At 40.3% G+C, this 15095-nt stretch overlaps 1 protein-coding gene across 8 annotated transcripts in view; it reads left to right on the top strand.

Moving 5' to 3' along the window:
• The window catches only part of LOC108031430 (protein held out wings), a 38440-nt gene that overhangs the window by 20133 nt on the left and 3212 nt on the right, over positions 1-15095 (top strand). For 2 of the 8 annotated variants that reach the window (XM_044090939.2, XM_017104833.3), the window contains exons 3-8: positions 1582-1715; positions 8343-8459; positions 9955-10095; positions 10483-10579; positions 10860-11204; positions 13546-14032. In XM_044090939.2, the coding sequence (XP_043946874.1) occupies positions 1582-1715; positions 8343-8459; positions 9955-10095; positions 10483-10579; positions 10860-11204; positions 13546-13655 (944 nt within the window). In that variant the 3' untranslated portion in view covers positions 13656-14032. Of the gene's footprint in view, positions 1-1581; positions 1716-8342; positions 8460-9954; positions 10096-10482; positions 10580-10859; positions 11205-12109; positions 14672-15095 lie in introns of those variants that run through there. The other 6 variants (XM_017104839.3, XM_017104838.3, XM_017104841.3 and 3 more) reach the window with 6 other exon arrangements.

The following is a 15095-nucleotide window of genomic DNA, read 5'->3' as shown; positions in this document are numbered from 1 at the left end:
TCTCTTTTCGCACCGCTCGGAAAAAGTAAATTTAAATTTTGTGCAATTTCTTTTGGTCTTCTTTGTTCGACTCTGACTGCTCAGATTTTTTATTTGAAATTTTATTTATGTGCCACACAGAGAAAGCGGGGTATAAATTAGAAAATAAGCCAGTAGCTGGCCAGATAAAAATATCAAGCATATTTAAATAAAATGCCTAGCGAGATGTTGTTCAAAATGCACATTCAACAGGTCATCAAACTCGTACAAGGGCGTCTATTTAATAAAATATCTCTTAATCACAGCTAAAAATAGTTTAATGTGCAATAATTCTTATTCGATTACAATGTAGTTGTGTTTATTTTATAGAATTATATTTAAAGTACTTCTGTTGCCAGCAAAATCAGATAAGCGTATGTCAAAATGTTGACATTTAGTGAGAGAAGTCAGGCATTTAATTTAATGTCATTTAGTGGCGCGTTCTTAAATCATTTCTGCGACATCTGATGCAGTCACCTTAACCCCCTGCCGCCCCCGGGGCCAACACGGCCAGAGCAATTACCCACTTTTAGTGACAAATTGTCAAAGCACATGCCAAAGACAAACAATGCAATTGAGCTTATGCAAAACCAAACAACACCAGCGGCAGCCACTGCAGGAGGAGAACACAAAATGTTGATCATATCAATTCGAGAGCCCCTGTCAACTGACACAGTTGGGGGTTGCAACGCCCCAGCCCCATCCCCAGCCCCACCCCCACCGCCGCCACCGAAAGTCACCAGAAGTGTGAATTGCAGGGGGCGCTACAGGAAGCAGGGGGGCGTGGCACAGGTGACCTCAGAGTCTAGGGTGACCAACAGCTCATTACGATGATGCTAGGCAAATTATGGCATAATTTGTTTAAATATAAACCAAGTGATTTCATGGCCTAGGCTTAACCCAATAAATAAGTTGGAACAACAGTCGATGGCTGGGCAAACACATTCACACGCCGCATCAATAAGATGCTAATTTAGTAGGTTTTCCACCCAGAGGCAAATTAAACGTAATTTAATACAAGCACTTAGCTGAAATGACAAATTGAGCCGCACTCGGCTGAAGTGGAGCCAAAGAGCCTGCAATTAAAATTATCAACGCTTTGTTTGTTTGCCTTTCGTCTGTGTATTTATTGCGCTCGGAAATAATAAAGGCTGTTGTGGAAGTAGATTCATAATGATAAGTAACTATGAAAGTGTTTGGCTGATATTGTAAAGTGAAATGTGATAACAAGGTTTTGTAGTAGTTGTTAAAAATAGAACTGCTTCTATCTCTAGACATTGAATAACTCTAAAGTATAGATAAGAAATTACAAAATATATTTAAAACTTTCAAGAATGTTGAAATCAAGCTTAATAATAAATATTATTATTGAAATTTCAGGTCTTAAATTAGTGAACACCATACAATGATAAGATTATGTTATATTATTATTGTGTTGTATAATTATATGGTTTTAATATTGTTATCATCATTGTGGTATATTTTGTAATGTTATTACTGCTCATTTTTGTACTATAAATGAACTTATTATTCCATTCCCATCTTTCTCATTAATCTTTCCAGAAATTGCACGCGTGCGCGCCTCCCTGTTCCAGATCAATGGGGTCAAGAAGGAGCCTCTGACTCTGCCCGAACCCGAGGGCTCTGTGGTGACGATGAACGAGAAGGTTTATGTGCCAGTGCGCGAGCATCCAGATGTAAGTGGTCCTAGCATAACGACGCTAACGATGATCTAATTTATGGATGCGAGGAGAGCACACGACTTCCGCCAATTAGAATTGACATCGCGTTCAGTGAGCAACTGGGCTACACCGGAAATGGCTCAAAGGTGTGCCAGCCAGCCAGCGGCTCTGTGCCGAGGTGTATCTTCTCCTCCGCCAATAGAGTCAGTCATCTGTTAAGTTGTCTTGAACAGAGAAATACGCCCCAGTAAGATGCGAAATGCAAAGCTACGGTGCACCCTTCCACTGCTGCCCATAAAGCCTGCCCCGCCGCAGATACAGATACAGATCGAGATACAAACGATATGTACGCGTACAGAAATGGGTTAGACAAAATCATTGAAGCGTTTTAGGAAGTCGTTTGACGGCGTTCATTCGTTTCATTTGTCGCTCATTGTAGGCGTCGGAGCAAGTCACTCAGGCCAAGCCCTGCCACATTAGAATTTGATTTAATTTTATGCAATTTAAAATGCTCCCCTCCGAGTCTCTCACCACTGCCCACTCCCCTTTTCCCTCCTTCAGACATGTATATTTCTTTTGTTTTTCCTTAGTTTTGTTAATTTGGAAATTGTTTGGGCGTAGTTTCGTTTTTTATTTATTTATGGCCTGACAGCAGTCGCAGTGGCGGAACTGAGGAAATTTATTTTACTGCATGACACACTTTGCTCTTAATGTTTATGTTTTTTCTTCCCTTTTTTTTTTTTTTTGCTTCGTTTCGTTTTTCCCTTGCTTTTTTATTTGCTTCTTTTGCTTGCGATCCAGATAAATGCATAAATTTAAATAGCATTAATTAGACTCGAAAGCATTTCAGATCGCACTCCGTTCGATGCTGTCTCTGCTGATGTGGCTTCTGTGCAGCTGTTCAAATAATTTTCTTTGCCAAATGGCGCCAGTTGAGGGCTATTGGGTGGGGCGATGACCCAATCAAATGACGTGGAATTAAATGATTTTAAAATCGATATTAGTATCCCTGAAATTCGCCAATTAGGTGTGTTCACGCAATCTCCTATTACTTTTTGGATAATTATCTGACTTTGATAGTCATAGTGTTATTTTCCTGCGATCGCAAACCACTCTTTCACAAACATTAATGTATATCCAAAGCTAGCTGGTCAAGATAACTATTGAATTTGCCAAGTCAGCACCACTTACAAAGGTTATAGAACCTTTTGCCTTTCCACACCGTCGTAAAAATTAATGAAACCAAAGTGAAACATTTCTCACATGCGCCACTCAATTAATTACCCCCGGCAGTTGCATAAAGCAAATATTCTAAGTCCCAGGAGAGCTGAGTCGAGCGAAAAGATAGCCCGAGAAAAGACAGGCCGACATTAACATAAAATTGAACTTTATTAGGGCTAGACCCGAATAAAATGAATATGAATGAGTTGAGGTCATAAATTAAAAAGAACATACATAATTTAATGAAATGGGAAGGATGCCGGGTGGGACACCTACTGATGATGTTGTTTCATGTGTTTTCGATGTTTTCCACACGAAAACTGGCACAGATCTCTGGCCGAGATTTACGAGCCGAGGGCCTTAGATTTTTCCGCTTGATTTTCCAATACTTCAGGTGTTCCTATCTGTCTTATTTTTGAGGCCCCTCAGATGTCGGTTCGTTTTGTGCGGGCGTTTTTCGAGCGCTCTTTTCCCATAAATCATCCCATTTAATTGCAATCATTTCGGGCAGCAACAGCCTGCAATAACTAAAAATTCACATTGGAAAATTCTGACATTTTCCTACGGTCGCCAGTCGAATTTCGGAAAATGTTGAGCCAGACAAATGGCGTTTCGAATAACATGGAAGTGCAACAAGTTCGGGGCAGAATGTTTATTGGTTTGCTTGTTTGCTTGTTGGCTTGTTTGTGCGCTGCGCGTCATGGGGCATAAATTTCAAGGCATTAGCGCAGACACCGCCAGTCGCGAATAATAGCAGTTAATAATTTATAACGCATTCAACAATGTAAATAGAGATTTGTCAGCTGGCCGACAGGCCGACTACAACAATATGCCATGTAAATGGTCAACAATTTGTCAGCCTGCTTCCAAACGCAGAGATGGCAGCGAAGATACATACTATATGTGAATGTTTTCCTATGTCTGCTAAATCTTGTTTCTCTGGACGTGTCCAAAACATAAGTGCAACTTACTTAGAGTCCCCGCAGAAGCAGCGGAGGCATTAAAACAGTTTACAATTAATTACAGCAAACTATTAACGCTCCACGTCTGCTAGGGGTCCGCCTCTATCCATCCACATCCACGTACTCACATCCATTCGCCTCGTTCTCCTCGTTGTCCGCTGTCAACGCTCATTGCTCATACGCCCCGTGGCGCGTCATGCGACATACGACATGCGGCATGTTGACCCACTGAGCCTGGCCAGCTTCTGAGTGATTTCGCTCGGTACAGAACTGAAATGATGTTTGACATTTTGTATATTCTCGCAAACTCATTTTCCGATGTTTAAGTTTAAACACATGGAAGAGGGGCAATTGTATGCGACTGAAATATTTTCAAGATGAGACAACGATGTTTTATGGAATTGTAGAAAGGCTATGATACACAATATGTCAAGAGATTTGTTTATTGATTATTTATTATTGCCAACGAGAATTAGTAAAACGATCGATAGCGCTATCGATACAATCGATGGTTTCAACATTTGGGAAACTTAGATGATTTGCAGCTAATAACGATAGTATCTCTCCGCCAAATAATGTATATTTACAAGATGTTTTTCGCTATAATTTTTATTTAGAAAGCGGAGGTATTTAAATTATTTGCAAATTGTTTTTAATTTTCTACGATTTTTGATTTGCAATCCTATCGATGATGACTACAATCGATGTTTTCCAAACCCTATGGCCAAAATAATTACTTAAAGTGTATAAAAGCTAATTACATTTCATTGCTGCACACCTAATGGTTTAATAAAAACGTAAAAAACACTTTATAACTTTGGTCATTATGCTCGAAATGGCTTGCAGGCACGATCCCTCAACCGATCTGTTTAGAAATTAATCAATCAAATGTTAATCGATCCCATTGAAGTGAGTAGATTCCCCTTCCGCTGATTAATGCTGCGGTCACACCCCCACACAGGCCATTTACGGCCCACACATCTGTGAACCATTTGACATTCGATTGATGCTAAGGTCATTCGGCTATTACACTTATCGATCAAGTGAGAAATCGCGGCCGTGTTTAAGCCAAATTACATCCCAGCAGCAGGCCATCTCGGACATTGTGCTGATGTCTCCCCAAATCACCTTATGCTGCTTTTTGTTTCGCCCGTTTCGCTCTTCGTTTATTGTCTAAGCCGTTAACACAAAAGCCAATTAATCCACAAACTGCAGCAAATTAGCCATAAACATTCAAATGCTAATTACGTGCAATTTTTATGTACATTTTCGGTTGTTCGGTAATTTAATAGGTACAACCCCGAGTGACGAAAGCAAAAAACATAAAAACGACAACAAACTGTGGCAAGCATTATTTCTGAGTTAAATTTGCTGCCGTTGTTTGTCATGTCAAAGTTTGATTTATTTTTCCGTGTAATAGACGAGCTTTTTGTTCGGCGCAATTATGTGTGCTAAAGTTTATCTCTCCGTAGAGGCGAATGCCTACTATATGCATAGTAGTGAGCCTAATCTATTTGATCTATGCCGACCCTGCCTCGCTTGCTTATGCATTTCTGTTTCCAATTTGCTCGCTGGCGGCTCAAATGAAAAGATTCGTAAGACTCACTGAGTCACACGGGCAACGCGATTAAAATCCGAACACTATAAAGTATAATGTTCTTCCACTCAGCTACTCTAATGAAAAATTTCAAATATTCTCTTTGTGTGCGGTTTTCGTATGAAAAGTTTTGTGTGCCCAATTGGATCTCTCTTGGTCTGTTGTCATGGTCACCTGCCTTGGATGGGGGACTTTTCTTATCACAGCCTCCTCGCCTCGTGTGTTTGTACTTTCCTTTTCAGTATTTTCGGGGCCCTTTGTATGTGCGTCGCAGTTTGCTTATCAATTGTTTGTACCTTTTGCCGTATTGAAAATTGCTGTACGTATTGTATAAATATAAAATGTTTTCCTTACGCCCTATCTGCGCTCACAATCTGTGAAATAAGGCAGCAGAAGTCTCCGCTCTCATGAAAGCCCACTTCCCTCCCCACCCAGGGACCAGGGCACACATATAAGTGTGAGCACAGTGTACACTATACAACATTTATTTGTACGCTTCACTTGGCTCCACTCCACTTGACTTGCCCTCCAGCTCCCGTTGTCATCTGTCTTTTGTCTGCTGGCTACGGCACTTTTGGTTTAAGTGCGCGGGCAAAAGGTCAATACAAGATTACAGACCCGCAGTGCCAAAGAGTTTACTACTCAAAAGCTCAAAAGTATTGGAACTTATGGTTTGATATCTCAAATTAAATCTCTGAATGTGGAGAAAATAATTTTTCTCAACGTGTATCCTATGCGTGACGTCTGGCAAAGCACGCGTGCCACTTGAGGTCGCGTAATTGTTGAACAGCAGGAACAATCAGACAATGGATCAAAAGGGTTCCATTATGCTACCTACGAGTCTAAAAATACTCATGGGTATTCGCATTGTGCTTTTCCTAGGGAATCAGTAGTCAAAATAGCTATGTGGCCTTTTGAGCTTACTTTTTATTCCATTAATTTCACAGAGATTTAGCTCTATTCATGTTGTTCATCTTCATAATTGCCGTGGCATTTATGGTTAATAAAAATATTATTTAATATTTAATAATCAAAAAAATAATGGTCTTTTGAATAAGCACTTATGGAGACATTAAATAGTGCCACATTCCTTATCTTTATTGCCTCTCCTATGAGTTTTCCTTATGGAAAACTCCTCTTTGTTTTAACTTCCCCCCACAAGCACTTGAAAAACCAGCGGCAAGTGGGGAAACCCTTAAAGCACAATCATTTATAATTTATTTGGCCACTCTGGCCACGTATTTGTTTGGCATTTCACAATATTTGTAGAACGCAAGTGGCATCTGTGTTAAGTGCAACACGCCAAGGGGGCGAGTGGGTTTTAATTTCCGCTTAATGGCAAATGGAAGAGATCACTTGTGCAAACATGGCGTTGAGCCAGGGATTTTTAATTAAGCAACCGATACGGGGGCGATAAGCAATGCAAATATTGTCTTGGTCCGGGTTTAATTTTTCGCTTTTTGCCGACATATGTGGAAGATATCGGTTGCAGCAGCAACATTTCGTTTTATTTGGCTTAAGCAACTTTCTCGCCATTGCTCTGGCCACATTTTGTGTGGACTTCAATGGAGGTTAAATGGTTTTTCGCAAAATTTAATTAAAATTGCCGGAGCCATTAGGCATTAACTGCATTCTTCGCGGCAATTTTCAATTGATTCGATCTCAGCAGAGCCAGTTGCAGTTGCACTTTCAGTTGCAGATGCAGGCTCTCAGATACAGATACATTCGGACTCGCTGACTGACAGCAGCTGCTGCTGCCGCTGCTGCTTTTTTGCTACTTTGGCTTTGGCCAACTGCTGCCGGCGGCTGTCTGCTGTCGATGATCGCATCGCTGTGCACTTAGCATCCCCATATCTCACATCCCATCACATCATCGCATTCGCAATGGGTCTCCAGACGGATGTGGGTGGCTGGTTTCCGAAACCCCGGGGCGCGACCAGAACTAGTTTAGCCCGCCATTTACAATAACTCAGATGGAAATGCTGGAGATCTGGCCAATAAATCTAATTTATCGGCCAGCCTGCGGTGGCCGGTGGTTGCTGCAATCTGGCCGAAGTAACTATATGATAATTGGGCGCCACGGCAGTTGGGGTCACCGCTTCGCTGATTCGGGCTTGGAAACGTTGTTGGCCAACATGCCATGGACGTCCATCATCATCGACAAGCGCGTCAAAAGATTTTTGCACGCTCCGCTAATAGTTTAAGCAAAATTCTTTTGAATGTCGCCGACTGCTGCACGGAGAGAAAACAACATTTTTCTCTCCGTGAGAAAAAGGGTTATTCATTTTACTTACGCTTTAAAAAGTAAATTTTTGAAATTGTTTTGTTTTTGGCACTTATGCAAAATATATATTTTTCCTAAGGGATGCTATACTTTTTTTATAGTTTCGATTTTCCTGAGATATTTATATTTGTATTCTTTGAGTGCCCTGACTGACTTGCTAACTGAGTGACTGCATTGGGCTTTATGCACAAAGAGTTTGTGTGTCTATCTGGCTGATTGGTTTATCGTGCCAAATTCAGGCGTGTCGCCGCGGGTCATATTACGTTCGCCCATTGTTGTGCCAAAATGCGGATTGTGGGTGACTCTGGCTCCAGCTCCAGCCTTCAACGAACCGAATCTGACCAGCGTCATGCGCCTTAATAACTTCGACTTTGAACGCTCGAGCGGATCTGGCCTGGCATTTATGCATCCTGAGTCACGAGCCGATCTAATGCGTTTTAAATTTGCCAAAAACTCTGAACTTTCAACCAAGTTAGCCAGTTAATTAGATCGGCTCGTCGTACGTTGATTCGCTAATGATTTCCTCCAATTTCGACCGTCTAATTTAATGCCTCCTCCCCATTTCGTTTTCATTTCAGTTCAACTTCGTCGGTCGCATTTTGGGACCTCGTGGCATGACCGCCAAGCAATTGGAGCAGGAGACCGGCTGCAAGATCATGGTCCGCGGCAAGGGCTCCATGCGCGACAAGAAGAAGGTGAGTGCAGTGCCTTGCGTTATACTAAGTGCATTCCAAACAGGAAACTAGCCCGAGTGGATCGCACATTTCTGTGCACATTCCATGGATTTTTGAGCCATTAGCCGGGCACTTCAATTTCAATTTTAATTATCGTAAATAGTGCTCGCGAGTATGGTACGCTTGGATATGAAAATTCTGTTGACAGTCGGTTTCCGTGCCAAATGGGAACTATTCTTAATTATAAGGCGAAAAATATGCCCCGCTCTTTGTGTCTTCAAGATTTTATTTCTGGCCAGGATTGCCGAGTGGGTTATTTCCGCGAGGTAATATGGCACCAGCTCTTATTATTTAATAAGAAAGATATATTAAAAGATAATAATATATTATCTAAATAAAAATTAATAATTATTATTATTATTGAAAGATTTAACTTTTAATAAATTCTACCAAAAAGTTAAACAAATATTAAGATTCTTTAGAAAATGTACTTGAAAATGACCTTAGAATTTAATATTTGGATTGAAGAATACTCTCACTCATTTTCATATACCCCTGCTTATATGCGTATCTTGTCACTCAAAATGCTCTGATGATTTAATTTCCCCTGACGAAAAAGGCAAGTTAAACCCGAGGGAAAGAAAGAAAAATGGAACGAGTGTCTCGAGACGATTAAATGTATTTTTGTAATTCATAAATGTGCCGGCCAACTGAGCGGGGCAGGCGTACTGAAAGGCAGACAGTCGGACAGGAGAGTTTTTAAAATTGCGAATATTTTGTTGCAATATTTTGATAATTTAGTAGAAGTGAATGAGAGGAGGACTCCCACACACAAATGTCTGACTCACTGCGAGGCGAAAGATAGATATTTGCCAGTGACACAAGTGAAAAGCGAAAGAATAGAAATGTTCTGTTTACTTGCATCTTGCAGATGGAAATAGACAGGCCGACAACCGATGAATAAATTAGTCATGGTGCGCGGTTTTCCTGAGGTGAGACCACCCCACGCTTCGGATTTGCTCAGGTTCTGTTTCATTTATCTGCTCGGCCACTCGTCCGAAGTGGTCAGCAGAAGGTTGTCCCCGATTCTTGATAAAACTTTTGCGGGCAGCCACATGACAGTTGTTAATTTGACGTGGAATTAGCTCTGGACATCTTCAAAAGAATTTCTATCCAATTTGATCCTAATTGATTATAAATTGCGGGTCACAGAACGAGGTGAAGGAGAAATGGCAGAAGTATTTATTATATTCCAAGCACGTACGCCAAAACACTTCTGGCCACAAGTAATAACGTCAGTGGAATGAAAAATTGCAATAATGTTTTAAGTGTGGCGAAGCACGCCCACTCTTAATTCTTTTGTGCCCATTAGCACAGTTGTTAAAGTTTTTCGCATTTTTGCTAGGTTTATGTGGTTGGCGAATGGGGCGAAATGCTTGAATCATGTAGCATACCAATCATTATTGTTTTGGAAAGTAATCAAATATTAATATAATTAATATTTGCAATTTTTCAGGAGGATGCCAACCGTGGCAAGCCCAACTGGGAGCACCTGTCCGATGACCTGCATGTCCTGATAACCGTCGAGGACACCGAGAACCGCGCCACGGTCAAGCTGGCCCAGGCTGTCGCCGAAGTGCAGAAGCTGCTCGTGCCGGTAAGTGTTTCCGGCCACTTGGCCCTTTGCAAATGAGAGTCCCTCAGAAAAGCTTAAAGTAAAACGATACTTGCCTAATGTACAGAATTGAAAAAAGCGCCCGCAAAATAGCTTGAAGTTAGTAAAAACAGTAAACAGAAAAATTAAAAACAAATGCGTGTTGCCTTCCCCACCTCCTTTGTCTATGTTAAATCAATAATAAGTTATTTAATGATTTCTCAGCTAAACTGAATCGAATGTTAACCATATAATTAATAATGAATTTTCTCTTCTCTCTACCAACAAACCTAATCTGCTTTAATGTATTCCGTTTAATACATTAAACCCCAACAACAAATCAAAATCAAAACCAATACCAAAAACACAAACATACACTCGTACTAACAGCAAGCCGAAGGCGAAGATGAGCTAAAGAAACGTCAACTTATGGAATTGGCGATTATTAATGGCACTTATAGGGACACAACAGCGAAATCTGTCGCAGGTATGTCAACCAAGCCTCCCTATTATCTCCCATTGTCCATCTAAAACCCAACAGAAATAACCCAACTCGATCTTCACCCAGACATAGCTTAAAAAAAGAATTAAAACACAATATATAAAATGACTACCACGAGAACTACCAGCTAGAATCGAATGAGCGAGAGAAGCTAACCATTAACGATTAACGATTTTGCAAACTGAACCGTTAACGAGACCAAACTGATTTAAATTCGATTTACATTTCTCTATTTTTGCATTTGATTTATGTGTTCGACGAGCAGCTTTCTCATGCGTTGGCTCTGCTTCTTATCTGTATCCCGCAGTGTGCGATGAGGACTGGCGCCGCCTGATGGCCGCCTCGGACAGCCGCCTGCTGACGCCCACCGGCCTGCCCGGCCTTGCCGCCCAGATCCGCGCCCCCGCCGCCGCCCCGCTGGGCGCCCCCCTGATCCTGAACCCCCGGATGACCGTCCCCACCACGGCGGCCAGCATACTGTCCGCTCAGGCCGCTCCGACGGCCGCCTTCGACCAGACCGGCCACGGCATGATCTTCGCGCCGTACGACTATGCGAACTACGCCGCCCTCGCCGGCAATCCTCTGCTCACGGAATATGCTGATCATAGCGGTGGGTTGTTTGCCAGATAATAACACACGCACATACAGTGCCACATATATCTCACCCGAATCACTCTGTTCCATTTGCCATCTCTCTATCGATTATGATTTATGCTCACACCAGCAACCAACTAGCGAATTATCCATCAATCTAGGCAGCAGTTAGTAGTCTAAGCAGATACGTAGCCAAGCGAGTTAGATTGCGAGCAATAAACCAGAGCAATATCGCCAGACAAGCACACACCATTTAACACACACTAGAGCTAGAGATACGATTTACACGTTGCGCATACGCCCGGTAGGTTTGTTTATCCTCTTAACACATTAACCAAGTGCAATCGATTGAGTTTGTTATGACAGCCCAGCAGCGCCAGTGAACTCAAGCATCTAGTATTATTTCTCTTTCGTTTTTTTTATACATGTTCTCCGAGCATATATATATTTTTTGTAATATTTGTTTTGTTAATTGTCTTGTTTACACACCTACGTGTCATGTGAAAGATTTAGACTTGCATTTAATCATTAGGAGCTTGCATTTATTTTTTGACGCTATATATCAGGCCGCAGAGTGGGTGTGCTGCGGATATAATGGGTTATGTATTCCCGAGCTTGCAGTTGAAATATAATATATCCAATTTAATTGGATCGTTATCGATTCTAGCAAGTTGAAGAATATTTACCCATTTTATCTACAGCACATTTCGAATTTTACACGAATCTAACACGATTATATTTTACGTTCAGTGCCATAAAGTATGCTATGAGATTATTTCACGCTTCTTAACCCGCTTGCCTCCAAGACTTCACAATTATTATTACGATCCTAACCGAGCTAACAGATTTAATGACAACCTTCATTGTTTTATCCAAAGTCTATTTTATCTTATATATTTGTTATAAACAAAATATTTACAGTTGGTCGATATATGCATGCCGGCTCCGTCTTTTGAACTTCTCTTTCTCACTCTCTATTATTTTTCCCTTGAACAACAAAAACAGAAACGAATTGTAGAGGAACCCCCAGAAAATGTTTAGCCTAAAGTTATAAAGTTACAGTCACACACAAACTGGAACAGAATTATATACACACACACACATTAATGTATAGACTGTATATATTTTTAAACTTAAATATTTACCTAGAAACAAAAACATAAGAGTAAAACGGCACAACAACCAGGAAAACAGAAATACTCAAGAAAAAAAAAGGAACAAGCAATCAAATCAATTTAAAAAATTATTGCTCGACGATGAATTTGTTTTTGATATTTACCATAGGAGATAGGTCGCAAAGGAAAACATTTCTGCAATATGCAATATTGGCAAAAATAAGTGATTTTTAGGCCCTTAAATTGTAGTTGCCTTAATCTTAACTTTAACTTTTATGATTTTCAACCCGAAACATTTTATATGAGTATATTCTAGTTGAGAAGAACAGCAACAGCGGCCGCCAAAGCAAGTTGTTGATTTTCGTTTTTGGAACCAATGAGTATTCAAATTAAAGAGGGCTAAACTTTATACTTTTCTCTTCTAAAAAATAACCCTATTTTAGTTTTGTGGTACGAGGGTCGAGTCTTAAGTGCAATCTAGTTAAGTATCTGTTTTTTATGTAGTTTTTGTAGTGAGCGTTGCGCAGGGGGACAGTATTTATGCACAAATGTACCTAACGAAGGGCGAAAAGAAAACCGTTTCAATTTTTCCAGCCAGTGCCATTTCTCGTCAAAACCATTCACTTTGATCAGAATTGCAGAAAAGCTTTTGTTTTAAATATATACACAATATATTACTTATATATCTCGTAGTGGAGAGGAGCCTTGAATCAAGTTGGTGCTTACGTAATTACTTCACTTAGATCTAAGCTTAGTCGAGGCTCGAGGCAGCCGTCCAAGAACAGAAACCATAATCCAGAATCGATTGAATGCACGACTAGTCAGCAGCTGGAAGAACAAAATGCTTGAGGAACAGTAAACATGAGCAGAACAATCACTTCTATACGAATACACCTTAGACTAAGCGGCTTGAAAATCACTTATTTTGCAGCCATAACTTGAAATCAGATCGAATATCGAATACACAGGCACATACATAAACGACTCATTCCAAAGAAGCAGAGAATTTAAATGTTTGACAGTGAAAGAACACCGAAGAACAGGTCAATTATTCCCCCTCAGTTGGCAATTGGCTTCCAGCCCAGCTTCAGTTTGAGCAAGCATATGGTAGACGTAAGGATGTACGCAATATCTTTTAGACCTAAGTTGTATCTTGTAGCGAATACGTTCACATCTATTTATACCTATAACCGATATGCCTATGCAAACCTATATCTACATGTATCGTATCGTATATTTTAGTAGGCGCCATTAAGCAGCAGCGTCGTTTGGCGACTAACCGCGAACATCCCTATCAGCGAGCAACGGTCGGAGTGCCAGCCAAGCCGGCGGGTTTCATTGAGATACAGTAAACGCTAGATACAGTAACCACCAAGCTCTGAAAGCAATCTCTTTAAAATCGCATCATGTCAGCAGAAGCAACTTCAAAACTTTTTATCAATAATTTCCGATCAGAGAAAGCAAACAATCACGAACAACAGAAATCAAACGATTGTGTGTGCCCGCCCTTAGACTACGTTGACCGGGCAACCAATCAATTTAGTTGAATTATTCTTACTTTGCGCTATTTATTTTGATATCTACGCTGCTCATTAAGTCCCTGCTCCACCCACCCCCACCAATCCGTACTGTATATCCGATGAAACCTGGCCGGGAACGCTGGCCAGCCCAGGCCGCTCTGCCCTGATCAGAGTTCCGAAAACAATTGTCAAGCGCACCGCCTCCACAGGTTAGTTGTGTTTCTACTCCCTTATTTATTTTATCAAACTATTATTTTCTTTATGTGTTATATCTTTTCACCGGAATAAAATGCAAATGAGCCTGCCCGGGCCCCCTTGCATTCTATTTCGACTGCGAGTTTTGAAACAACAAGCAAAACAACATTTTGATAAAACAAAAGTACAGACACATGCAAAATCTATCAGTCCCTGTAGCTGAAGATGAAGAGTTTATTATCATTTTATACGAATATATTTATACACAAATTTTTATATTAGTTTTCCTTTGTTTTCACGTTGACTTGTGCCTTTGATGTTTTACATACACTCAAAAAAAAAAATTAGAAAAGAACAAAAAAAAGAAGAAAGAAAACATTTTAGTAGATTTTTATTTGTATTACTCTTGGATAAGCCTTATACTTTATTTAAAAAAAAACTCTTTACGAGATATGAATTTTACATGTGTACCCTAGGCATAAGTCCCCTGTTTAGTCTCTAAGATTATATGATTATTTTGTATTATGCGTTCGAATGTAAATGTTGCAATTGAACCGAAAGTGTACCACAAAGAAATAAAGATCAATGATTTTTGTTGAAATGAAAACAAAAAACTCAAAAAAAATGAACACAACAAAAACAAGCAAAACAAATCCTTACAAAGTCTTATGATTCTTTCTTGTTCCACGAACAAGACTTCTTTCAGAATTCTCCTAAAAAATGAAAACCAAAATCTAACGCTTTCCGATCTTAACCCCCAAGGAATAAATAGAGATATTTATTTCTCGTATTCAGTCGTCACACATAACTCATTGATCAGAAATATTAATAAACACTTCACTTTGTTTGTTTGCAACTATAGTGGCTAAGACAACTTAACTATAGATACCAGACACAACCGCATTTATACATAAACCCTCACCCACACACGTCCTTCGGGCATAACTATGCTTACCACCCACTCCTCGATTGATCATTAATCCCACCAAAGCAACCGTCAACCAGACCAACCTACCAACCAACTACTACTAAGATACCACCACAAGTGCTATGGCATATGCATTTTAACTTATGTAT

The sequence above is a fragment of the Drosophila biarmipes genome, chromosome 3R, assembly GCF_025231255.1.
Source record: "Drosophila biarmipes strain raj3 chromosome 3R, RU_DBia_V1.1, whole genome shotgun sequence".
Classification (NCBI taxonomy): domain Eukaryota; kingdom Metazoa; phylum Arthropoda; class Insecta; order Diptera; family Drosophilidae; genus Drosophila; species Drosophila biarmipes.
The sequence above is the reverse complement of the archived record's forward strand: the minus strand, read 5'-3'. Positions and strand labels throughout refer to the sequence as shown.